The following is a 27927-nucleotide window of genomic DNA, read 5'->3' on the forward strand; positions in this document are numbered from 1 at the left end:
CGATTGCATCAAATTGAGAAGTTTCTGTACTGCAAAAGAAACAGTCAGGAGAGTGAAGAGACAACCGACAGAATAGGAAAAAAATATTTGCAAACTATGCAACAGATAAAGGGTTAATAACCAGAATCTACAAAGAAATCAAGAAACTCCACAAAAACAAAACAAACAACCCACTTAAGAGATGGGCCAAGGATCTCAATAGACATTTTTCAAAAGAGGAAATCCAAATGGCCAACAGGCACATGAAAAAATGTTCAAGATCACTAGCAATCAGGGAAATGCAAATCAAAACCACAATGAGGTTTCACCTCACCCCGGTTAGAATGGATCACATTCAGAAATCTACCAACAATAGATGCTGGAGAGGATGTGGGGAAAAAGGGACACTCACCCACTGTTGGGGGGAATGCAAATTGGTTAAGCCACTATGGAATTCATTCTAGAGTTTCCTCAGAAACCTGAAGATAACCCTACCGTTAAACCCAGCCATCCCACTCCTTGGAATTTACCCAAAGGAATTTAAATTGGCAATCAAAAAGCAGTCTGCACCCTAATGTTTATTGCAGCTCAATTCACAGTAGCTAAGACCTGGAACCAACCTAAATGCCCATCAACGGTAGACTGGATAAAGAGTCAGGAGTTTGAAGAGACAACCGACAGAATGGGAAAAATATTTGCAAACTATGTAACTGACAAAGGGTTAATAACCAGAATCTACAAAGAGATCAAGAAACTCCACAACAACAAAACAAACAACCCACTTAAGAGATGGGCCAAGGACCTCAATAGACATTTTTCAAAAGAGGAAATCCAAATGGCCAACAGGCACATGAAAAAATGTTCAAGGTCACTAGCAATCAGGGAAATGCAAATCAAAACCACAATGAGGTTTCACCTCACCCAGGTTAGAATGGCTCACATACATAAATCTACCAACAACAGATGCTGGCAACGATGTGGGGAAAAAGGGACACTAACCCACTGTTGGTGGGAAGGCAAACTGGTCAAGCCACTATGGAAGTCAGTCTAGAGATTCCTCAGAAACCTGAATATAGCCCTACTGTCTGACCCAGCCATCCCACTCCTTGGAATTTACCCAAAGGAATTTAAATTGGCAAACAAAAAAGCGGTCTGCACCCTAATGTTTATTGCAGCACAATTCACAATAGCCAAGACCTGGAACCAACCTAATTGCCCATCAACAGTAGACTGGATAAAGAAATTATGGGATATGTACTCTTTAGAATACTATACCGCAGTAAGAAACAACAAAATCCAGTCATTTGCAACAAGATGGAGGAATCTGGAAAACCTCATGCTGAGTGAAATAAGGCAGTCCCAAAGGGACTAATATATGTTCTCCCTGATCGGTGACAACTGACTGAACACCAAAAAGGAAACCTGTTCAAGTGAAATCGACACTATGAGAAACGGTGACTTGATCAGCATAGCTCTGACTGTTAATGAACAAATTAATACATTATCTCTCTTAGTAGTTTTTTTTTTGTCTGTTCTACTTAATATGACTGGTTTAATTCTGTAGTTAATACACAGTTATTCTTAAGTGTTGAAATTTAACTGAAATGTGATCCCTGTTAAACATAAGAGTAGGAATAAGAGAGGGAAGAGATGTACAATTTGGGACATGCTCAAGCTGACTTGCCCCAAATGGTAGAGTTAGAAACATACCAGGGGACTCCAATTCAATCCCATCAAGGTGTCATGTACCAATGCCATCTCACTAGTCCCAGTGATCAATTTCAGTTCACAATTGATCATAATGAAAGGACTGAGAGTCAAAGGGAGCACATAAACTAGTCTAGTACCTGCTAATACTAACCGATAGAATAAATAAAGGGGAGAGTGATCCAACATGGGAAGTGAGATACTCAGCAGACTCATAGAATGGCGGATGTCCTAAACAGCACTCTGGCCTCAGAATCAGCCCTAAAGGCATTCGGATCTGGCTGAAAAGCCCATGAGAGTATTTCAGGCATGGAAAGCCAAGACACTCTTGAAAAAAAAAAAAAAGAAAAAAAGAAAAAAAACCTAAAAGAAAGATCTCTGTGAGTGAGATCCCAGTGGAAAGAACAGGTCTTCAAAGAAGGAGGTACCTTTCTCTGAAGGGAGGAGAGAACCTCCACTTTGACTATGGCCTTGTCTAAACAAGATAAGAGTCAGAGAACTCAAGGGGCTTCCATAGCCTTGGAAACTCATGACTGGTGCATAGGGAGATTACTGATGCCATAAACAGGAGTGTCAATTTGTAAAGTCAACAACAGGAGTCACTGTGCACTTACTCCTCATGTAGGATCTCTGTCCTTAATGTGCTGTACATTGATGCTTAATGCTATAACGAGTACTCAAACAGTATATTTCACTTTGTGTTTCTATGTGGGTGCAAACTGTTGAAATCTTTACTTAATGTACACTAAACTGATCTTCTGTATATAAAGAAAATTGAAAATGAATCTTGATGTGAATGGAAGGGGAGAGAGAGCGTGAAAGGGGAGGGTTGCGGGTGGGAGGGAAGTCATTGGGGGGGGGGGAGCCAATGTAATCCATAAGCTGTACTTTGGAAATCTATATTCATTAAATAAAAGTTAAAAAAAAGAAAAAAAGAAATATAATAGAAGATGTAAAAAAATAAAAAAATTAAAAAAAGAAAAGGTGAACTTTCATTACTAGAAGCAGTTTAGAATGAGAAGAAATTTAAAAATTAAGGAAAGGAGATGAAGCTGGAGAGGTAGGCATAGGTTCAATCATGCAAATCTTTATATAATGTGACTATGGAATTATCTTTAAGCATTGAGGAGGCGCTGAAAGGTTATTTTAGGAAGTTATACTTTAATAAAATAACCTTCCCTTATGGACTCAATCTCTTGGTTAAAATTGCTGCCATCCATAGATAGCTTCAAGGTCTCTGTTAAAACTGGAGAATGCTTTAAAAACACATTTGTTCAGCTGTCAGAAACTGCTTATTTTTTCAATCATTATCAATATGCATGCATAGAACTTGCTCATTTAATTGTCATATTTTGACCAAGTGAGCATTTTCAGGGAACTGCATTTTCTAATCATTGAACATTATTTGGAGAGAGTGGTGCAAATTCTAAGAGTTATAATCTCCTTCGTCAGTTTATTGGCTTCAATTAGACTTTTTCCTAATGATCTACTATATAATACATTTTCATGAATACAAAGACTTATGGTTATTTACTACAGGAAATTTGTAATTTCTGGATTTCACTTGATCATAGTTTCACAGAAAGCTGGATTTCCTTTCTGTTTATCCATTATGTTTCAAATTACACTGGATTTTGTAATTTCTGGAGCATGGGATTAAAAATGAATGTATGAATCAAACTCCTGACTTTCACAGTTGAATAGTGTGGCCTGTCTAGTGGGAAGCAAGAGCTGCTTTTCACCTAAATAGTCAGGAATTATTTTCTGCATTACTAACTAGACAAGGTAATCCCCAATAGCTTTCACTTATTTGAGGAGAATGTCAATCTATTAAAAAGATTGGCTCCCTTCCCTCACGGCGAAGGTGAAAACAGATTTACGGGAGGGCATTCTGACAAAACTTTGGGAAACACACAAAAATGTCCCCACTATGCTATTAATGGCATTTCCTTCTCTTTTCTTCATATGATTATATATATATATATATAATATATATAATCTATATTATCTAATATATATATACACACTTCCAGAGTCTTAAAAGACTTGCAAGGTTTGACTTGGAGTTTTTATAACGTGTGATCTAAACAATGCAAAGTCTGGATCATGTGAAATTAAGGTCTTTGTATTCATTTGCTTGTTCATTTATCAAATATTTACTGAATTCAAATGTAATAGGATATTAAGACTTAGTTTTAGCCATGTCAGAGTCTTGTCAGATGACAGTGTGATGGTTGTTAAGGACTCTTGCTCCTCAAACAGGGTGCTAAACTCCTTTACAACACTCGAAAAAAATCAGTTGTGTCGACATTAGATATTAACCAATGTCCAGCTCTATAAACAAAGGCTCAGAAATCCAGCAGGGACGTTGATGAGTCTAAAAATGTGGACTACTTTAGAGAAAGGCTATTTCTCATGCTGCCAGACCCAGCTCACTGTTTTGGGAGAAGGGGAAAGGCAGGACATGGGTTTGGTTGAGGAGAAAGGGGAGAACTTCCTCCCTAAAATCGCCCAAGGAGAAGCAACTTCAAGCACATCTAGAAATGTCCCCTGAAGGTCAGGTATATTTATTGTGGAATTGGACCCATGTCTCAAAGTCTACAGTTGAATGTCTAGGTCTGAGGCTGCCTCTGTCACTTGTTAGAACTAAACAAAAATAGGATGGAGATGATTATACTATGCTTGGACTGAACAGGAAAATGTATGCTTTATGGGAATCTTACAGGTGACAGTCACCCTAAATATAGGGAGTCAAAAGAATGTCAACAGAGAATTAGACCTCCACCTACTCAGCAGGTAAGGAGTAGGGTCACAGTTTCAATGATAAGAACGAGTTGTCTTTTCAACAAAGCTTCATCTGGAAGTCCTTAATTCACCACACATTCCCCCATTCAGATATCGTCAATGTTAGAAGACTGCTGTACTGGTTACAGTAGACCTCGTTCTCTTTCCATAAAACTCTCTCACCCTGGAGAGAAATGTATATCACTTAAAATTTTTAATTAAAAATGTTAAATATTACATAAAAATGAAAGTTACTGTTACTCACTAGAGTCTTCACAGTCTACAGTAGGCTGAAGTTTTTATTTAGCCTTAATATATTATTGAATTAATTATTTAAATGAGACTTTTTTTGTCCTGAAAGGACCCAAATTCCAGCTACAGTACTTTATCTCTATTTAGTGTACGTGCATTAAATTTGAAACACATTGGATATGTAATTTCTATTTGATAATTATCCAGTGTTTATTGAGTGCTCATCAGACACCAGGAAATTTAAAAAATATTCTCCAATGAAACACTGCAGGTTTTGGTCTCTTTTGACTAGTAAAGACACTGAGGCACAAAAAACTTAAATAATTCCCAAGATTAAGGAGCCAATCTCGTAACTGGAAAATCTGTTTCCAGAGTTCATGTTCCTAACTATATACTATAATTTTCTTATTATTAAATAATATCTCAATAAATTTAAATGCCCCATGAACCTTTATATATAATCTATTTCACTAAGACCTTATTATATATCCAGGATGTTTATAGTATATTATTATTTTTTTAAGTGTCAACACTTAAAAATATTACATGTATCCTCAAACATCATTTTACAAACCCATATCTGATTATTTTCTTTGCAAACTCCTAAGAATGCTTAATGAAACAGTATAAATAACTGTAAGGTTTTACTTGGATAATTATTCCCATTTTATATAGAAAATTGAGGTTCCCCCCCCCATTCATATACCTAGTAAGTAGTAGAATTCAATAGAATTCAGGTTTCCTAATGCTACCTAGAGAATTAGAAAATTTGACTAGAGAGAATCTTGGCAATCAACAGAAAACTAAAGAAATATTTGAAGAAGAACAAGTGGGATGGCCTTTTCAGTTAGGCCTCAGGTCTGCTTATGTACAAAAATACGGATGCTGTCAATAATATCATGAGAATCCGGTGTTGAATCTTAATTTAATCTCCAAGAAATAGGAGAAAACAATAGTAAATAGATCTCCTCAGGAACTATACTTAAGTTAAACACGACACTTTTCTGGGTACTGAATTAATCTCTCTCTCCCCAGAATGGAATTCCTTGATATAAATCAATATGCATTCACTTAGTAAGAATTTTTAAAACATTCTTAAGAGAATGGAGCACATATGAGTTGAAAAAGATGATATGAATAAAAGCATCTCACTCTTGCATGGTATAGGGACAGCTATAAGAGCTGGTGGAAGGATTGGAGAAACTTCAGTATCAGAAGATGAACATAAGGCATGCCTTAACATTTACATGCAGAGTGTTCTTGGAAATGTAGCCTACTATTTTTGAGTCTCAATTTTATCCTCTTTATCCATTGGCTAACTGAAGATAAAATTAACAGTAGGTATCAGTTGCAGACAATCGCCATGCGCCAAACACTCTATTAAATGATTTTAAAAGCCTATCTCAGTTAATCCTACAACAATATTACAGAGTAGGAAACAATGATATCCCTCCTTTTAGTGACAAATTGAAAATTAGTGCTGAACGGCAGAACCTCAACTTAAACTGAGCTAGCATAGCTTCAGAGATTTTGCTCTCAATCCCTATTTTGCTTCTTCTACTCCTGTTTTAGGCACAATAAAGATAACGAAAGGATAAATAATGCCTATAACCAAATAGGAGATGATGGCTCATTATTCACAAGAGAATATAATTTATTTGGTCTTCCACATAATTTATTAGGCATAATTGCCTTGAGCACAGATAAGATCATCAAGAGGCAACACACTACACTGCCAAGTATAGAAAATTTAGATTCAGTCATCCATGGATCTGAATTCCAACTCCAATACTGACTGGCTTACTGACACTAATAGATGACTTTATATGTATATTTAGAAAGGTAAAATTAGCCAATCAAGAAACATCAAATGTAAAATTTTGAAGCTAACATAGATCTGCATGGAGCTAATGCATGTTTCACACCATAAAGGCAGATTAGTGTTAGAACACAATATTCTGGCCTGCAGTCCAGAACTCTCTTTACTATTTGAAGATGTATCTTTAATTTCTAGTCTAAATCCCTGTTTTGACCAGAGGAATTTTTCCTACGATTATATGAATTAACTTCAAAATCTATTCTTTGTTAAGGTGATGAAGATGATAATGACTTAAGGTATCTTTCCAAGTATTTGAAACCTGGCAAAATGATATCCTGGCAGGATCAAGGCCAGGCATGTAAGATAGCTCTCAATAGCTCTGATTTTAATTCTTCATTTCTTTTTCTTGTCTAATGGCTTAGCAAAAACTCCCAGAACTACATTTAATAGAAATGGTGACAGTGGGCATCCTTTTCTGGTTAGAGATCATAGTGAAAATGCTTCAAATTTTTCCCCATTCAATATGACTTTGGTTTGTCATGCGTTGTCTTGACTGTGTTGAGATATGTTCCTTCTATATCAAATTTGCTTAACTTTTTTTTTATCATGAAAGGATGCAGTATTTTATCAAAAGACTGCACTAAGAGATTATTGGAAATCATAAGGGAGTTTGGCAAAGTTGCAGGATATAAAATCAACATAAAAAACCAATAGCATGTTTCTTGTATTTAGTTCTGTTGTTGCTTTTTGATTGCTTTTTCCCCAGAAACCTTTTATTTAAGGTTTATAAACCTAGTGATTCTTGTCACCCTATTGCCCTACCACTTGCATTCCCACAGTTCTTCCTCCTATCTCTGATTCTCATTTTTACTTTTTACTAAGATCTATTTTCAAATAACTTATACACATAAGATTAGTTTATACTAAGTAAAAAGTTCAACAAATAGTATTAAAAAAAAAGAAAACTGTTCTTCAGCAGTAAAGACGGGGCTCTTCAAAGTCATTATATCTCAAAAAGTTTAAGGCAAGATGGCGGTACAGCAGTGGGATGTTCTGAGTTGTGCAGAGAAAAGTGGATAATTAATGAGTAGAGGGGATACAAGCAGGCTATGGAATCACAAAAAGTTCATGCAGAGTAGCCCAGGAGTCCACCAGAGACTGCTTGGGTCCACGCCACAGAAGCAGAGAGGTACCCAAAGTGCAGAGATAGAGCGGTGCAAGATCCAGTGAGGAGATAGGCACCGTTCCCTCAGCAAACCAGGTGAGAGGTTGCAAGCCCACAGAGATGCAGACAGTGATGAGTGAGGAAATTTGGTGAACAGCACTTGGAGCTCTAAGTGGGAAGGAGATATTCTAGGGGAAGGGAGGAAAGGTTGAACATACCACACTCCATCGGTGTCTTTCACCTCCCCCCCCCCCCTCCAACTGGAGCTATAGCCAGCTTGGAGAAGCCATATTGATTGTTTACATTTTCAAGTATAGGCAGTGAGCTGCCACTTCCACCTCCCATGCAACAACAGAGATAATCGACACCACAGACCAAATAGACCTAGCAGATATCTACAGAGCCCACCCCACAGCCACAGAGTACATATATTTCTCCCTAGTACATGGAGCTTCCTCTAGGATTAACCATATGCTAGGCCATAAAGTGAGACTCAGAAAATTCAAAAAATTGAAATCATACCATGCATCTTCTCACACCACAATGCAAGGAAGCTGGAAATTAACAACTCAAGAATCTCTATATCATATGCAAACACATGGAGAATGAAATATATGTTTCTGAATGAGCAGTGGGTCATAGAATATGGCAAAAGAGGAAATCAAAAAATTTCTGGAAACAAATGAAAACAACAATACAACTTACCAAAATTTGTGGGATACAGCAAAAGCAGTGTTAACAGGAAAGTTTATAGCAATTGGTGCCTACATCAAGAAAATGGAAAGGCACCAAATAAATGAACTCTCTGTACACCTTAAGGATCTAGAAAAACAGCAGCAAACCAAACCCAAAATGATTAAGAGAAGAGAAATATTTAAAATTAGAGAATAAATCAACAAAATTGAAACTGAAAAAGACCAGAATCTACAAAGAGATCAAGAAACTCCACAATAACAAAACACTCAATCCAGTTAAGAGATGGGCCAAGGACCTAAATAGACATTTTTCAAAAGAGGAAATTAAAATGGACAGCAGACTAATGAAAAAATGTTCAGGATCTCTAGCCATCAGGGAAATGCAAATCAAAACCCAATGAGGTTTCACCTCACCCCAGTTAGAGTAGCCCTCATACAGAAATTAACAAACAACACTAACCCACTGTTGGTGGGAATGTAAACTGGTAAAGCCACTGTGGAAGACAGGATGGAGATACCTCAAAAATCTGAATATAGACTTAGCATATGACCCAGCCATTCCATTCCTGGGAATTTACCCAAGGGAAATAAAATCAGTAAACAAAAGAGCTACCTGACCTCCATGTTATTGCAGCGCAATTCACAATAACTAAGACATGGAATCAACCTAAATACCCATCAAAAGAAGACTGGATAAAGAAATTGTGGGATATATACACTATGGATACTACACAGCAGTAAAAAAAAGGATGAAAACCAGTCATTTGCAACAAAGTGGAGTAAGCTGGAAAACTTCATTCTTGGTGAAATAACCTAGTCCCAAAGAGACAAATACTATATGTTCTCCCTGATCTGTGAGAATTAAAGCTATAGAAGTGAAATTGACACTTTTAGAATAAATAACTTGAATAGTCCTTGTCCGGACTGTTGAGGGACCGTTTTTTATTGTTACTTTTTATTTTATATTTCCATTTTTTCTTTTTCTTTTTTCTTCTTTATACTGTATGTTGAACTCTTTATGTAACATAATCATATGTATACTAAGTCAATTTGAAAAATATCCCAGTAAAAAATAAGAGGAGGAATAAGAGAGAGAGGAGGTAGTCTATAACTGTGAAGCAGTATAGTTCTGCATACAGTTCTACAGACTTTGAAGGGTACAGCCTAAAAACTTGTCATGGGACTCCAAACCCATTAAAATCGGTGGTATAAATACCATCTTGTTACAATGATCATATTAAATGTTAAAGTCAACATATAGATAGGTTTAAGTATAAAACTGATCATATAAATAACATCAAGTATCTGGTAATAATAATATACAGAATTAAAAAGGAAGGAATGTCCAATACGGGAAGCAGTCCACACAGCAGACTCCAAGAATGACATTCGCTGTAAATAAAACTCTGACCTCAGAATCAACCCTTAAAGCTTCCTGGTCTGGCTGAAAGGCCTATGAGAGCATTTCAGGAATGGAAAGACAAGACTCTGTGGCAAAAAACATCCTACACAAACGATCTCTGTGAGAGAAAGAAAGGGCAATCAAAGAAGGATGTACTTTTCTCTGAAAGGAGGAGAGAACATCCACTTTGCTAATGGCCGTGTCCAAATCTGATGGAGTCTATGGTCACAAAAGACTTCCACATTCTTGACAGCCCATGGCAAGAGCGTTGGGTGATCACTGACATCATAAATAAGAGTGTTAATTATTAAAGGAACAACAGAAGTCACTGTGCACTTACTCCCCATGTAGGACCTCCATCCTTAACGAGTTGTACTATGAGTATTAACTGCACATGTTGTTCTCAGACTGTACTCTATATGTTGTATGTGTGTGGGGGGGTGAAAACTGTTGAAATCTGTGCTTAACACGGAGTTGGTCCTTTGTGTATAAAATCAAACTAAAAATGAACCATAATGAAGAAGGGGATAGGAGAGAGAGAGGGAGTTGTGATGGGAATTGGGGTGGAAGGGTGGGTATGGTGGAAAGAATCACTATATTTCTAAAGTTGCACCTATGAAAAATGCACTCATTAAATAAAAACTTTAAAAAGTAACCAGTCATTGTATCTCAAAATGTCTATTTAAGTGAAATCTATATAAGTTAAATAAAGCAGCATTTTTATACAAATACGATGCTATGGATGAGAAAGAAGTTATAAGATCTGTTCCATTCATAATAGCTACAAAAAATGTAAATAACTTGAGATAAATTTAACCAAGGATGTGAAAGATCTCTAAAGTGAAAATTACAAAACATTAAGGGAAGAAATAGGAGAAAAAAAAACAATGGAAAAATCTTTCATGTTCATATTTTGTAAGAATTCATATCATGAAAACGTCTGTACTACCCAAAGCAATTTACAGATTCAATGTGATCCCAATCAAAATACCAAAGATATTCTTCTCAGTTCTGAAAAAAGATGACCCTAAAATTCAAGAGACCCAGAATAGTTAAAGCAATCCTAAACAATGAAATAAAGCAGCAGGCATCAGAGTACCAGATTTCAAGACACCGAATAGGGCAGTTATGATCAAAACAGCCTGGTACTGGCACAAGAATAGCTAACTTATTTTTGGAGTCAGGGAAAATTGGTTGGATCTGGAGCACATTTTCTCCATTACCTCTAAAAGAAGAGGAAAATTGGGTGGGAGGGATTGAAAAGAAGAGAGCACTGACTACGAACAAGGCTTCATAGTTATCTTTAAACTTGAATGAGCTCAGTAATGGTGGGTTTGTTCTCCTGTCATCTTCTAGTTCAGTGCCTCTGTGTTCCATTATTTATTTCTAGAAATATCCAATACAGGAAATTCTTCAACCAAATTCACACTCATGTGACTTTAATGGCATGTTAAAACACATCTGCATCCATTCTTTTATTTGGGGTTTAACTGGGTGGGTAATGAGAAACCTCAAAACTGCATATATTTCCTTTTTATCATTCCCACATAAACCCTGCTTACTCTTTTCTGTGAATCTGCACAACAAAAATAGCAACATAAATAATGGAACTTGCTATTTGCTGGGCATGTGCCCTGGGCCAGATATCCTGAGACCACACATTCAGGAAAGTTGAGTAACTCTCCTGAATGCTGTGAATTGGATGAACTACTTTGCATTTATCCTTTTCCAAAATGACCACCCCACAGTCCTATGGCACCTGGAGAGGAGAGAGAATAAATGTTTTTTTCTCTGTTATAAAGCTATTATATATCCTCTTAATTATTCTTAAAATTTCTGGGCAAATTATTTTTCTCTATCTACATATTTGTAAGTCCCTTGGGCATAGCAGTAATAATAATTTTAAAATAAATTATTCTGCAAGAAATCATATCTCTTAGAAAAGTTTGAAAGACCCCAAAACTAGAAAAATTAAGCCCTTTTTATAACTTTTATGTTCTTTATAAGATTTAAGATAATCATTCCTTAGTATAAACACAATTTAAATTCATTTTTAAAAAATTATAAATCCAAAGAAGGAAAAGAGAAAATAACAAGTACCAAAAATTTTATTGTGATTGGATAATATTTTTAAATGATTCATTTGCCATTTATTGATAACCTGAGTGTTTTATTTATACTTATAATGCATTTAAAAGGCTTTGAGACTGTGATAGCTTCAATGGTTATGTGAGCTTATTGAACATTAGTTACAATAAATGAACAAATTTCTGAAACTGTGGGAAAAATTCAAGTGCTACTTTTTTATAACATTTCAAATTTTTTTTAATATTCTTCTAACATTTTCCCAATTACTTTTTGCTAGACTATGACCTAATATATAACATAATAATCCTGTATCATTCTCACAGACTGATTCACTAGACATTGGTTATGGATATCTAATGTCTAAGAATTATATTTAGCAATTTATAATTCATATAATATAAGGAAATGTGATATAACAGGCTGACATATTTGTACATCCTGATCATATCCCAGCCCAATTCTTATTCAAAAGTGATTGATCCATCAGTCTTGCCATAGAGAAGACATTTTCATGCAAATAGGATGACAATTATTTATAATTTAAAAAATAAGAAATTTATATAGATGCTGTGCTTAAATATTACAATTACTGGAGTATGTTGGTGCAAATGAAGATTCTTGGACCCATTCCCCAAAGTTCTGTCTCACCTGATCTGCAGAAGTGGACCAAGAATCTTATTCTAAGAAGTCCATTTATTTTCCTTGAGAAAATGCAAGGACTGATAATACAGGTTGTGTGAGATACAATGTGAGTTTTATTCTCACTTCTAGTAATTGTAGAAGTTTTCCTAGCTATGCTTTAGTGTGTCGTCTATGAAATGGGGGTAATAATATCTACCATTTTTGTTATTATTGTTTAAATATTCACTTAAAAACCTGACAAATAATTATTATATAAGTGGCATATCACTAGTTTTAGTATACATTATTATTGATGTTATCTTCCTTACCACTCTATCCCAATTAATGTTTCTATATTAAATATATAGAAACATAGCAGTTCTGGAGGAATATTTAGAATCTATTAGGGTTTTTTTATTTTAGAAAACTTAATTAAAATTAAATGCAGTGCAATAGGGCATATGTGTTAAGTTACCATTATTTTTCTTTGCTTTTGGCAAGGAATTCTTTTTAACTACTTGTGGTAATTTTTTTACGCTGCTCAAAGGCAGTAGCTGGCATTGTGTATCTCTTTTTTGAGGGCAAATCAATTAAATATTTTTAATAAATGTGATTTCATTTGTTGATAAAATAATGAAATATGGAAATTATACTACATATATTATTCACTGGTTTCCTCATAAAATAATTCATGGCATGGTTTTAAATGGGAGTAGTTTTCCTTATAGACATATAAACAGTGCATTGTAATATTTGGTCAGGATAGGTTTTAATAAATTAAAACTTTTTAAAAAATGTATCTCTAAGTTTAGAAATTTTAAAAATGAAGGGAAAGAAACAAGAGCTTTGCTAAGATTTTTAGCACCAAATGAAGACACATTTTTTCTCATCTAATAATTGAGATAATGACTACAGTATCCTATTTCCATTTTTCTATGCTATGATATGAGAAGCATCAATTATGCTATGCCCACTTAGAAAAACACAAGCAGTGATTTCAGCTTAATAAAACACTATGGGAAAAGAAATAATTACTGTTACATAGCAAAAACCCCTTGCTTGAATTGACACAGTCACTGGCATTGAACAACAAATTTCATTTGAACACAGACAGCAAAACACTTTCAGTCTACAAGAAAACTGGATATCACCACATAGTGCTAAGTGTAGAAATTACATTTGTTGTAAACAGAAAGGTGCATATTATGGACTCTCACTAATACTTATAGTTTATTTTATCAGGTCCATGAATGATAATGTTCCTAATAAACCAATATTAAAATAAATAGCAAGCACAACAATAAACCTGCTGTTGAAGTTATTTAATGTACTTTAACACAAGGAGCATGTGTAGCTAATTTAGATTCTGTTGACACAGCAGATTGTTATAACTCCAATAGTTGAGTGTGATGCTACCCAATAGATGATAAGTGGGGCAGGTCAGTTCATCAGGCTTTATCTCTAATTAGCACTAAAAATGCACACTGCAAACTGTAGCAGAGAAAGGACTTGACCTTGTTAAATTAGACACATTGAAGGTAGGGCAAATGAAGCTTTATTTTCAGAGAGAGAAAGCCTATTATGCAGTAATCAAAAGGTATCCACGTTGTGAAAGTCACTTCTACCATCACAACACCCTGTGTCAAGTCAACCAATTGTGCTGTACTCAGGGCAAAAGCTTCCCAACAGCACTATACTGAGAACAAAGGTTTCCATCTTTCTGACTCAATCTTCCTTCAAATCTTTTTCTCTGTCTCCCAAAATGCAGGCTGCCTTACCTTTCTCACAGTGACTTCCTGTGTATCCGGATGGACAGACACATTTGTTAGGAGCCACACATGTTCCACCATATCTGCAGCCTTCTTCACAGAATGCTGTCAGGAAAGAATGAAAGATTACTCTTAGTTAACATGTAATAAGGAAATCCATGGAAAACCCTGTGGGCATTGAGGGAATTATTCTTTGTTGAACAGTCAACGTAATTTTTGATATGTTACATTTAACTAATCTCTTGCTTTTGAGTATTTTAAGATTTCCAATATTTTGGTAATAAAAACAATGCCTTGTTGTTACAAAAAAAAAAAGTGCTTAGCGCATTCCAAATTATTCCTTTAGGGAAAATGTCTCAATTGGAAAAAACGCTCATTTCAAGGACACAGCCTTTCTTAAACGTGTTGACAAGCCATACAAAGTTATCCCAACTCCATCACAGTACTACCCTGCTATCCCTTTCAGATCAAGTTAATTACTGTTACCAGGCACTTCACATAGTATAGCATAGCTTCATGTGCCTTTCGATTGCAGTACTAAGTACCACTGTACATTTACATGCAATTGATTGTTATGCCTTATCTCAGTTATTGGACAGTAGAACTCATAAAGACAAGTAGCATAATTGTGCTTGTTCATCACTACATACTAGTCTCAGTATCTGATCACATAGTAGATGCTTGAAAATATTGGGTTGATCTGATAATAAGACCCTTATTTCGAACAATTTTGCAACACTTCCATTCAGAATAATTTATTATCAAACTTTGTTTACTAACTAGTAGCTTAATATACTAATGAACAAAATTAAATTTTTTCTCATTAATTAAGATTATTATAATGGTTAAACCTGAATTTCTTTTATTCACATAAGGGCTAGGTGAGCAAATATTTTATATTTTAGTTGTGGCTAGCAAATGTCATCCTGGGAAAAAGTCATGGTTAAATTTTGTAATCATCACTTAATTAATATGGGTCTAACTTTAAAAAAAAAATGATGAATTTAGATAGTCGAATACAAGTCCAAACACATAGAATCTGCCAAAAACATTTTTGTTTCCCACAACATTTACTCTCCCTTGGATGAATTAACATTCTACAGTTTCGACAATTAATTCCAAGCTCCTTTCCCTCTGCTAGACAACTGTATACATCTTGGAATTCAAATGCCACTTATTGTTTCTAGAATTAGAAACCCGTGCAAAAATAAACAGTATCTGCCTTGACATGGTCATCACAAAACCCCAAATATATATTAAGATAAGGATACAGAAATAGACAAAAATCCTTTGTCCCCCAGATCACTCTTGTGGGCTCTGGTGACTGACACTCAAGAAAGATATTTAAAATGTAACTCTGCATTGAAGTTAATAACAGAAGAACAACATGTTTTTTTAAGTTAAAAATGATAGCATAGTAAAGTTTCAAGGAACACCAAAAGAGGACAGGGGCTTGGGGTACAGAGACTCAGCTTGGCTTTCTTTAGCGAAAACATGAAACAATGGTTCATCTGGATCCAGCAGACCTACTTGGAGACTTGGTGTTCTTTCATAGCAGGTATCAGCTCCCAATATACTCAACCTTTAAACAGAAATGATAACAGGCAGTTTGCTGAAGGGAACACAAAATGTGTGTTATACTTAGAATACACAGATGTTATAATAAATTTACTACTGTGAGGATTAACTGAGCTGTTAGTAAAGAACTTAAGAGTGTTCTGTTAAATAAAACTAATTGATATTATTATTGCTATGGATGTAAAATATGGGTCAAACTAATTATGTATTTTTCAGACAATATAAACCCATGACACAAAGTGTTCAACTTCATCGACTTTGAGGTGTCCCTTGTTATTTATTATTGATTTAGGTTCCAATAAGATACATTATTCCTTATCTTAGAAATATCTGTTAAGTTCCATGAATGGTGAAACTGGGATGTAGAAATTAAGTGTCAGGGCCAGCACCACGGCTCACTAGGCTAATCGTCCGCATGCGGCACCGGCACCCCAGGTTCTAGTCCCGGGTGGGGCGCCAGATTCTGTCCTGGTTGCTCCTCTTCCAGTCCAGCTCTCTGCTTTGGCTCGGGAAAGCAGTGGAGGATGGCCCAGGTCCTTGGTCCCTGCACCCACATGGGAGACCAGGAGGAAGCACCTGGTTCCTGGCTTTGGATTGGCGCAGCGCACTGGCTGCAACGCACCGGCCATAGCGGCCACTTTGGAGTTGAACCAACAGAAAAAGGAAGACCTTTCTCTCTCTCTGTCTCTCTCTCTCTCTGTCTAACTCTGCCTGTCAAAAAGAAAGAAAGAAAGAAAGAAAGAAAGAAAGAAAGAAAGAAAGAAAGAAAGAAAGAAAGAAAGAAAGAAAGAAAGAAAGAAAGAAAGAAAGAAAGAAAGAAAGAAAGAAAGAAAGAAAGAAAGAAAATAAGTGTCGGGGCCGGCGCTGTGGCACAATGGGTTAGTGCCCTGGCCTGAAGCGCCAGCATCCCATATGGGGGCCAGTTCAAAATCCAGCTGCTCCTTTTCCAATCCAGCTCTCTGCTGTAGCCTGGGAAAGCAGTGGAAGATGGCACAAGTCCTTGGGCCCCTGCACCCACATGGGAGACCCGGAAGAAGCTCCTGGCTCCTGGCTTCGGATCGGCGCAGCTCTAGCTGCTGCAGCCAACTGGGGAGTGAAATATTGGATGGAAGATTTCGCTCTGCTCTTCTTTCTCTGTGTAACTCTTTCAAGTAAATAAATAAATCAAAAAAAAAAATTAAGTGTCGTGTTGCACAAAGCACTGGGAGTATGTGGCAGGGTGAAGGTTGAAGACATCTTTGGCTTGAAAATCATGCTCCTTTATATCTTACAGTGCAGGTTCAGGTATAATCCAACATACACATGGAGAAGCTTATTCTGTTTTGAATAATTCCATAATGGCTATCGGAACTAAACATTAAAATGAAAAAGTGACAAAATTGTACATGCTGCATCAAAGAATTGGGGTACTGTACTATTCAAATTCATGTACTTATTATCTAAACTCTATGTTTATCTGAGCCTGGTCACATTTCTCAAAAAATCTAAACACATACAATTTTAATGGAATTTTGCAAGAATAAATACAAAGTTCATTGTTTACTTGAACTTTAGATGACATGAAAAAGTGTTTTCAAGAAAATACAAATGAAATAAAGAAAGAACATGCCATCCAAAACTTGAACTATCTTGAGGAAATCAAAAACAACGAACTACCTTGAATATCTCATAAAACATTGAAATAGTCTAAATATTGTGAATGGAGAATTTAATATGATGTTGGGCTATTCTTGATCAAATATGCAACCCAGCATTTCAAAGTAAATGGCTCTTATTTTCAAAAGACCTATTATTTACATTAGTTTGCTGTTGGCAGAATCAAAGCAAGATGGCAGATAACTACCACATTCTCTGCCTAATTTATAGGCTTGTGGATTCTATATGGTTCAAATCCTAGACCTATGTTTTTTTTAGCTCTGCCACCTATCACAAATCATTTCACCCTCTGTGCCTCAATTTTCTCAGGAGAAAAGCAGTAATGATAATAATGCTAATACCCATGCTGCGAGGATTAAAGGACCAACATAAATTTCTCAGCAAGTGCATGACAAGCAGAATGTGCTCAAGAACCAGAGGTGATGGATGCTTTTGTTTTGTTTGTTTCCTTCTGTTTTCATCACCAAGACTCTCCTTTTCTAGGTAACAATACTATTGTGAACCAGTTTCTGCTCTAGATTCTAGAGATTTAGTGGTGAGTAAGACAGAAAAGATCTCAGTGCTGCGGAGTTTATTCTGCAGTGAACTCTCCCCCCTTCCATGACTTACTGACCTTTGTAAGACCAAGTGATTTGAAATAGAAGTCAGAATCATAATTCTTTTGCATACTCAAACAGTCACTGTAGTATGGCACTTAATATACTGCTTCTTTGTCAACCACTTTCCAGATTCTGAAGCAAGGAATAAACAGATTATAGACATACAGTGAAATTGCAAACCGTAACCTGTCATTAAAGTCCAATATATTAGGCCGGTGCCGTGGCTCAATAGGCTAATCCTCCGCCTTGCGGCACCGGCACACAGGGTTCTAGTCCCGGTTGGGGCACCGGATTCTGTCCCAGTTGCCCCTCTTCCAGGCCAGCTCTCTGCTGTGGCCAGGGAGTGCAGTGGAGGATGGCCCAAGTACTTGGGCCCTGCACCCCATGGAAGACCAGGATAGCACCTGGCTCCTGCCTTCGGATAGGCGCGGTGCGCTGGCCGCAGCGCACAGGCCGCGGCGGCCATTGGAGGGTGAACCAATGGCAAAGGAAGACCTTTCTCTCTGTCTCTCTCTCTCACTGTCCACTCTGCCTGTCAAAAATAAAAAATAAAAAATAAATAAAAAATTTAAAAAATAAATTAAAAATTTAAAAAAAGTCCAATATATTAACTTAACAACCTGAAGAAGACATTGGTTGGATCAACTCTAAAATGGCATGCTTCTATGTTTGCAAGGACTCTTTTCATTGTACAAAAAAACAAAAACACAAAACTCAAAGTTGGGGCTGGTGCTGTGGCATAGTAGATAAAGCCACCACCTGCAGTGCCAGCACATACTGGTTCAAGACCAGGCTGCCTCACTTCTGATCCTTCTCTCTGTTAAGACCTGGCAAAGCAGGAGAAGATGGCATAAGCACTTGGGCCCCTGCACCAGTGTGGGAGACCTGGCAAAATCTCCTTGCTCTTGGCTTCAGACCAGCCCAGCTTTGGCCATTGTGGCCATTTAAGAAGTGAACCAGTAGATGGAAAATCTCTCTCTCTCTCTCTCTCTCTCTCTCTCTCTAACTCTGCCTCTCTGTAACTCGGCCTTTCAAATAAGTCAATAAATCTTAAAAAAAAAAAACAAAACAAAACCCTCAAGCTAAAGGGAGTTTTAATCTAAAGGAGGAGTACTTTTTAAGTTAAAAAAAATGTACAGCATGTGGAATGAAACTTGGGCATTTAAGACAACAAAATGAGAAGGTTGGTTTGCAGATGTCAGGTTTATGGTGTCCAATCTGAATACCATGTGCTGAATTTGACAAAAATAGTTTTGTACTAATAAAAAGCAATAGTCCCTCACATTCTAAACACATCTTATGACCATTATATTGGCATGCATAAAGTTTCTAGGGATACTCTGAAATCCTGATAAAATAAGTAAACATAAGAATTTCAGAACCATCTGTTAAAAGAAAACTTTTTTTCTCCTTTCAGGTTTCCTTGAGGAACCATTTTCTTTAAGCTCATTTCTGACCTCTCTGCCCACTGTGCTCAGTCAGTCATCTCTAGAGATAGTTCTTTTATTGGTAAATTTCAGGAAGATGTATGAGAGTAATTCAAAAAAGTTTGTGAAAATGGATTCAAAAGATAAGTTTAATTTGGTACATAAAAATTGAAACCTGTGCATAGAAGTATCCTTCAGAACTTGATGAAAAATGTGCAGTATGAAAAAAACTATGCATGAATTTTAAATATTTTTGCACACAAATTAATTTGTATCAGGCTGATGCTTCTTAGGAAAAGCAGGAAGGTGAGTTGGGGAGCACTATAAGATGGGAAAAGTAGGTAGTCATTACATTTCTTGCTTTATTTTGGAAACTGCATGACTAAGATATGAATTAACATTATTTAAGGAATCAATTTATTTAAATAAATAAAAACCTGACGACTGCGAACACTGGTTACAAGGTATCATGTACCAAGGATTAAAATTCATTTGAGGGCCGGCGCCGCGGCTCACTAGGCTAATCCTCCGCCTTGCGGCGCCGGCACACCAGGTTCTAGTCCCGGTCGGGGCGCCGGATTCTGTCCCGGTTGCCCCTCTTCCAGGCCAGCCCTCTGCTGTGGCCAGGGAGTGCAGTGGAGGATGGTCCAGGTGCTTGGGCCCTGCACCCCATGGGAGACCAGGAAAAGCACCTGGCTCCTGGCTCCTGCCATCGGATCAGCGCGGTGCGCCGGCCGCAGCGCGCCAGCTGCGGCGGCCATTGGAGGGTGAACCAACGGCAAAAGGAAGACCTTTCTCTCTGTCTCTCTCTCTCACTGTCCACTCTGCCTGTCAAAAAAATAAAATAAAATAAAATAAAATTCATTTGATAACATCCATCTGAAATCCAAAGTAGATGGAATCATGAAAATCTAGTTATGTTCAGCCAAATACCAAGCCCTCTCCATTTCTTTCTTGCAAGTGAGTTGCCTTCAGATAAGTGTCCCTTCAGACAAGTTGCCTTCAGACAAGTGTCCCTGATGACACTTCCCTCCCTGGGACTTAATGTAAGTAAGCTGGTCTTGTTTTTCATTATTTAGCAAGCCAGTTTGGTCTACAGACCTTAACTAATGTTCTCAAACCTAGGTTTGTCAAAAATGAAGGTGATATCATCACCTCCATATGTGATTTTTGTTTATTCCTCACTTCCCTCAGACATGATATTTATCAATGTCGCTCCCCGTCTTCGTGGAGGAACGACACAGGACCCTGCGTTGTTCTTTCATCTGCTTGGCCCTCCCCAGGTTTGCTGCTGGTTCTTCCCGGGTTGGCTACCGTCCCTTCCACCTCTGTGGAAGGGCGGTTCCCCCTGCCAATTTTCCCCACTTCCACGGGGGAGCGGCACACCGCCGGCCGGCTCTCTCGGGGGCTGCACAGGTGTTCCTTCAGATAGATGTTCCCCTTAGATGTTCCTGGTACATGTTGTCTCTCTCCCCCTTTATAGTCCTCTTCCGCCAATCCCAACTCGGCTGCCCACACGCCAAGTACGCTGCTCTCCTCCAATCAGGAGCAGGATCAGCTCCTGGAGGTCATCACTCAAGTTGGCAAGAGGCAGCTGCGTAGAAGCTGTTTTCTCCTCTCCCAGCGCCATATTGTGGGAGAGCAGATGCACAGAATAAGTCTTAATTCCAGTAACTTAGTCTAGTCCGAGTTGCTCCCCACAATCAAAGTGTCTCAAACACTTCTGTTGTCAAAAGGGGAGGCAGTGATGTGCTCCTTATTCTCACTTGGTGAGCAGAGTCCAAGAATGTTGCTAAACATCTGACAGCTCTGTATAACCAAGAACGATTTCCCTTGGAATGGCAATAGTGATGTGGTTGAGAAAAGGCCCCAAATGCACACAATTAACTTTAATTAAGCAAAATTCTATTACTTTAATCTTTTTTTTTCAAATTCTCCCCTCTCAATTTCTCCTAAAAAGCGGTTTGACATACAGTGAAAAGATAAAAGTGAAAATAAGTCAGATGGCTAACCTAACATATAATACAAAGCTTCCATATGTCTGCAACTTTTATTCTTTATATCATTATTCTGGTCTCAAGCACGTGGCATATTGCATAATGTAATATTCAACTATTTACCCCAAAAGTCACCTTTAACATTATCACTTACTAGATGGGATAATTATTATATCATTTATTATATTTACAACAATATTTATTAAATTTATATCAATTATCATATCATTTCCAGGAGCCTTTTATTGCTCCTTTTCAATAGTAATAATACTGACCAGAACAACAAAAATACAAATGGTAAATTTGTTGAAAACTTATGAAATGCTAGGCACTGTTGCAAGTACCTTATAGAAATAATTCTATTTCATCCTTTCAGTAATACGGTACATTTGTCAAATTATACTTGCTAAATGAAAAAAGTGACATGGAGAAATTAAGTAAATTATAAAAAGTCACAACTCTAATAAATGTCACCATGGGTTTTGAGCTGAGTCTTAACCATATCAAGATGTCACTATTTAAAGCCCTGCTATCTACCATGTGCATATGACATGCTGGGTGCACAGAAGTCTGCAAATAGTTATAAAAATTTCCCCCTATTCCGAGCTCACATATAGTAGCAGAAAGTGGCACATATAAAACCAAGCATAATACAATGTGATGATTGCTACATGAATCATGTGTTGAGAGAACATGGAGGGGGATATGATTAATTGTGCTTCATGTACTGGGGCAAGCTTCACAGTAGAGCTGGCATTTGAGTTGGGTCTAGAAGAAAGAATGGGATTTTTGCCAGGACGACTGATACAATAACACATTTATAAGTGCCATTTTCCATGGATGTAGTTACAACAAAGATCATACGACGGGGAAAGTAGAAAATACATACTATTAGGCCTTTACAGAAATTCTCTGTTATGATGATAAATGACATGGATATAGGTTGAGAGGAGACAAAATAAATCAATTCACCTTTTCTTTTGACTAGAATATCGCTAACTGCACTGAGATAATTTTAAGGACCAGGGTCACATTCTTTGGCAATACTTTATTATTTCTCTACATCATATTGAACCCAGGTAATGAGCCACTTATTTGTTTGCAGGGCAAATTCATTATATAACAGAAAGGAAAAGTTTTGAGAAGATACTCCTGTGTACACACTAAACATATCATGATATTTGAGATAAAAATTTGACCAAATTAGATAAAATGTACTTAAAACATTATCAACATTATTATGTGTGAGATACTAGATATTATCATAATATATGATACCTGTTTTTCTACAGCTATCTCATCCAGGCAGCATCCGGCATTGTCTGAAGACATTCTTAGTTGTCATAACTGAGTGAGTTCTATCAGTATGTCTCTGGCGAAAAGAGGCCAAGGATGCTTCTAAACATCCTATAATGCACTGGTCAACCTCCCATAAAGAATCATTGAGCCCAAAATGTCAACAATGCCAAAGTGGAGAAAAGGCATCCAGCCTCCTTTATCAAGTCATTTGACGAAGACTTATTGAGCACCTTCTATATCAGGAATTATTCTGAGATCCTGGGCTCACACAGTGAACAGAACAGATAAAAATATTTCAGCATATGGCTTATATTCTGGCAGAAGAATATATAAAACATAAAAAATAAATGCATTAAATGGCTGCAATTTATATGGAAAAGATTAATCGGAGCAGAAAGACAAACGTGTCAGTGAAAAGGTTGCAATTAGATAGGGTGACCATGAAAGAGTAATCACTAAGAATGTAGAATTTGAGTAAAAGTCCAACAAGAGAGCAAGTCATGCCATTTTCAAATGGAATAGTGTTTCAGGTATTGACCAGAACAAATGCAAACGCCCTGAGGAGTGAAGTATGTAGATGTCATATCTCTTTAAAGATCCTTGCAATATCCTGCTGGCACCCTTTCAATAGGTGGAAGGGATGATGAAAGGATTTTTCTGCCTAAGAGGTAAAGAGTAGCTCTACAGATGAATTGATACCTGAGCTCATCTGGAAAATACATAATAAACAACTAGACAGATTGAGGCCAAGGATGTGCAAGTCAGGGGGAAGGAATAGCAGGTACAAAGGCATAAACATACGGGGTACAACTGAGTAGAACCCACATTGCTGATGATAAACTGTATGGAAGGGGTAGCAACTGGCATTTTACAAATACAGGCTTTGGTCTAGTTCACCAAAGGGCCATGGATTGTATTATCATGTCCTCCAGTATCTGAAGTTTATAAGAGTGTTGATAGGTGGCTCTTTAAGAAGAGATTATTTATTTAAAGGCTCTGGGCTTATGAATGGATTAATGCTGTTGTTACAGGAGTGAGTCCCTTATTAAAAGATGAACTCAGCCTCTTTCCGCCTCTGTTTTGCCTGTAGGACTTGCTTACATGTTATGGCACTGCAAAAAGGCCCAGACCAGATGCTAGCACTTTGATTTTGCACTTTTCATACTCTAGAACTTTAAGAAAACAGATTTATCATCCTTACAATATTGTCAGAGAAGCACAAAGCAGAGTAAGCCAGGGCAGTTCTGAACTACCTTGTTTAACCAGATACCCTTCGGTCTTATGAAGAATTTGGTACTGCTAATGATATCTTATTTTTCCATAATTCCAATTTCAATCATAATACATCCAGTAACTTGTCTATAAGAATAGACTGTCAATATGTTACATCTGAATAATTTTTTATGAGTTTAAAATATATGAAATGTAGAAATTTGAGAACCATATAAAAGGAAGAACAACTAAAGTGAAACACTGAAAACTGGAAAATATTCGTAATTTTGATATCTTCAAAAACCCTAAGTTTGTGCCTGATCATTGATGCCTTAACCAAATAACAGTTACTTGGACAATTCTTACATACAGGCTATAGTTTATTTGAGTAGTTAAGAGTTTGATGGAGCAGAGGTCAAGCTTCTAGCCCTCATTCCACTCCTTATGAGCTGACTGATTTTGATAAGTTGCTTAATCTCCATAAGCATCAAATTCCTTACCAGTATAATTAGACTCATAAAAAAAAACTCAGGCCTTCTGGCAATATTGGATTAAATACTGGTATTAATTTGAGATCATGTAAAGCACTTATCACAGTGTGCACATATAGTAAGTGCTTAATAAAGGTTAGTTCTTCTCAAATCCATTCAACGGTTTTCTCTTGAATGATTAATAATTCAGCATTTTCTCCACAAATATCAAAACTCGTCAGACTGCTTTCCACTAACCAGTGCACAGATCAATAACAGAATTTGAGAGTTTTTGAGCACTGGAATCAATAGCAAAGAAAATGATGAGTGATTACAACAAAAATCTTAGAGGACTAAGATAAAATACAGTGTTTGTATTTCAAAAACAAAATTCATAAAATTAGCTCAGAAATCCCTCAGATGTAAAACAAAGGCAACAGGAAGTTCTATCTTTGCAATAAAAGTTCTTAAATCAATTAAAAATGTAGTGTTTGGCAGTTTCACAAGCACTAAGAACTAGAAGCCTGAATGTGCTATATGTGAAAAGCAGTTAGGGGTGAAGCCCTGGGTAAGAGGATCACAAGGGTTCCTGTTGCACTGTCATTGGGAACCAACACATACTACCCCTGGAGGTCACAGTATAGAGACTTTTAAAGAAATAAATTCCAGCAAACTCTCCCATGTAAAAGCATTCTGCAATTTTATATAACCACATGGAATTAGATATTAAATCTTGAATGAAATAGTAATCCAAGCTGCAGTGATAGTATCTGGGTGTCATGGGCAGACCAGAGTTCTTCGGAAAGCTTTTTCATTTCATATTTCCAGTTCAAAATCTGAAAAACTCCCCAAATTTATAAAGCATTTATGCTTTTTTATTTTTAAAGGGACTTTGAAATAGTCCAGAAAGGCAATTTGTATTTATATCTTTATTTTATAGGTAGGAAAACAGAGAAGAAATGTAGGATGGCTTGCCAAAGAGAAAGTTAATTATGAGGCGGAGACTAGGAAATCAAAGACTCTGGGACTCTGGCCATGCCCAGAAATCAGCACATTGCATCAGAGATTCAGAGGTCATGCCAATCTCACCCAATGGGAGAAAATTGCCCTCAAATTACAAAGAAGTGAGGAGAGAAAAAAACAGCTGGAAGAGGAGGAAAAAAGTGCAAGGAAGATAAAGAATTACTTTAACCATCACATCTTACCCTTTCACACAATTAACACAAAAAGTGCTAGACTTTTAGTTGGCAGGTTCCTGGTAGCCTGAGTACCAACCTTTCTCTGCTAGTTCCAGCTATGTAGCACGGGGCTCATCTAGAAACTCCTGTAAATCTTATGTCCCTAACACCAAAGTGAGAAATGAACAGTGCCTTCTATTGATGCTGGTTGTGAGGAATAATATTACTGCAGGTCAAGTGTTTAATTCCAAATGCTCAAGAGGTATTAATTATTATTGACAACAATATGATTGTTATTTATACAGTATGTACATGTGGCAAAATCTATCTGGAGGGGAAAAATAAATTTCTGTGGGAAAGTGAAGGTAAATGAAACCCCAGTTCATGGGTTGTTGGGCTGTCATTTATCTTTCACTGAAAATGGAACATTTAATGTAACATTTTTAATCTCATGCTTGAAGATCCTAACCAAGGAATTTAGCATTAGAATTATTAATTATCATGTTACAGGATATGAAGAATTCCAAAGAACTCCACTGGCTGTGAAATTCAAGACATAAATTTGACCTTTATTTGGCTTCCTTCAAAGTTAAAACACTGGGTTCTCTTACGTTAGCACATCTGATTAATGGCAGATCTCAAGCTGCACATACCCACCAGCTCTGAAAACTTCTCTACTGCCCAGGCATCTGTCTTTCTACATCTGTCTCACCTATAGCATGGGTGGCCCTCTTTCTAGCACTAATGTTATTTTTTGAAAGCTTTAGGCTCAAATCCCTCAAAGTGTATGACTAATTTATGGGAAGTGTTACGGAGGTGAAAGTACAGCCAAGGAAACCACACACTTGGATTTAATCACTAGCTGTGTGACCTTCAGGAAGTTACTCACCTTCTCTGAACTCCAGTTTCTTCTCTTCCTCATGTTGGGATAAACGGTAAATGATGAGGCAAATATGAAAGCAAGTTGCGTGGTGCCTGACGCATTCATTGTATTCCCCTTGAGATACATCCCTTGTGACTTCACCAGTAGCCAATTCTATCTATAGATTGATCCTATCAGGTGCAAGTCCCCACACATGACAAATCATGTTTTTTATCCATTTGTTTAGCTGACATGACACTGGCCATGAAGAGATTAGACAAGATGCCTTAGGTAACTATTTCCTGAGGGTTCTATAAAGTTTTTATGATGTCTGTTTTTCTGCACAGCTGAGGAGCTGTTGCAAATTCAGTCTGTCAGCTGGAAAAGAATCCACTCATGTAGCGATCTTTAATATGCCTCTCCCATATGCACAATGTGCAGAAAATGTTACATCTGATCAATAAGGTACAGTGCCCAGGTCAGAGGGACAAAAAGAAGCAACAATTCACAGCCCCAGCCAGTATTTGTGGAGTGCAGGACAGAAGCAAAGCCTTTCACAGAAATCACTCGATAACATTTGGGACTCAATAACTATGTTCTTTCATTGTGTAAGAATACAAAGGATTAGGAGCAACGAAATACAGGTAAGAAAATTATTTTGCAATAAAACCTGAGAGAGAGAGAGAGAGAGAGAGAGAGAGAGAGATGCTGCAGGTTTTAATAATCTGTTTTCTATAATATTATACTAAAAATTTATTTTAATGAAGCATAGATCCAGAGATTAATCAAACTATTTCATTCCTTTTATAGCACTTGGAGTTAAAAAGTATCTTTTGTTTCAGTACTTTGAAAGGCAGAGCAAGAGTTATAGTGCAAGAGAGCAAGAAAGAGCTTCTACCTGCTGGTTTACTCCTCAAATGGCTACAATAGGCAGGTATGGGCCAGGCTGAAACCAGGAACATGAAATCCATCCTGGTCCTCCACTTGGATGGCAGGGACCCAAGCATTTTAACCACCTGCTTCCCCAGGTGCATTAGCAGGGAGCTAGATCAGAAGTAGAGAAACTGGACTTTGAATCAGCATTCCCACAAGGGATGCTGGCATTGAAAGTCGGAGCTTAACCTGCCGTAGCACACTAGCCCCTAAAATTATCATCTAAACATTTGTATATAAGTATTGTTCATCAATTCATTCAAAAACTGTCAATTGAATTCATATGATGTATCAAGGATTCTCTTAAGCATCTAACATAATACTGATCTGGTAAGATAATGTTCCTGTATTATATAGCCTATTTTTAGTAGAGAGAAAATATATAATAAACAAAGAAAACACAAAAATTAACATGAAAGTAAGTTCTATGAAGGA

General features: G+C 36.9%; 1 protein-coding gene across 3 annotated transcripts in view; it reads right to left on the reverse strand.

The window, feature by feature from the left end:
* Positions 1-27927, reverse strand: part of NELL1 (neural EGFL like 1) — a 1048233-nt gene that overhangs the window by 227199 nt on the left and 793107 nt on the right. For all 3 annotated transcript variants that reach the window (XM_002708986.5, XM_002708985.5, XM_051825007.2), the window contains one exon: positions 14291-14386. In XM_002708986.5, coding sequence (XP_002709032.3) covers positions 14291-14386 — 96 coding nt within the window. The remainder of the gene's footprint in view (positions 1-14290; positions 14387-27927) is intronic.

Source organism: Oryctolagus cuniculus, chromosome 1 (genome assembly GCF_964237555.1).
Source record: "Oryctolagus cuniculus chromosome 1, mOryCun1.1, whole genome shotgun sequence".
Classification (NCBI taxonomy): domain Eukaryota; kingdom Metazoa; phylum Chordata; class Mammalia; order Lagomorpha; family Leporidae; genus Oryctolagus; species Oryctolagus cuniculus.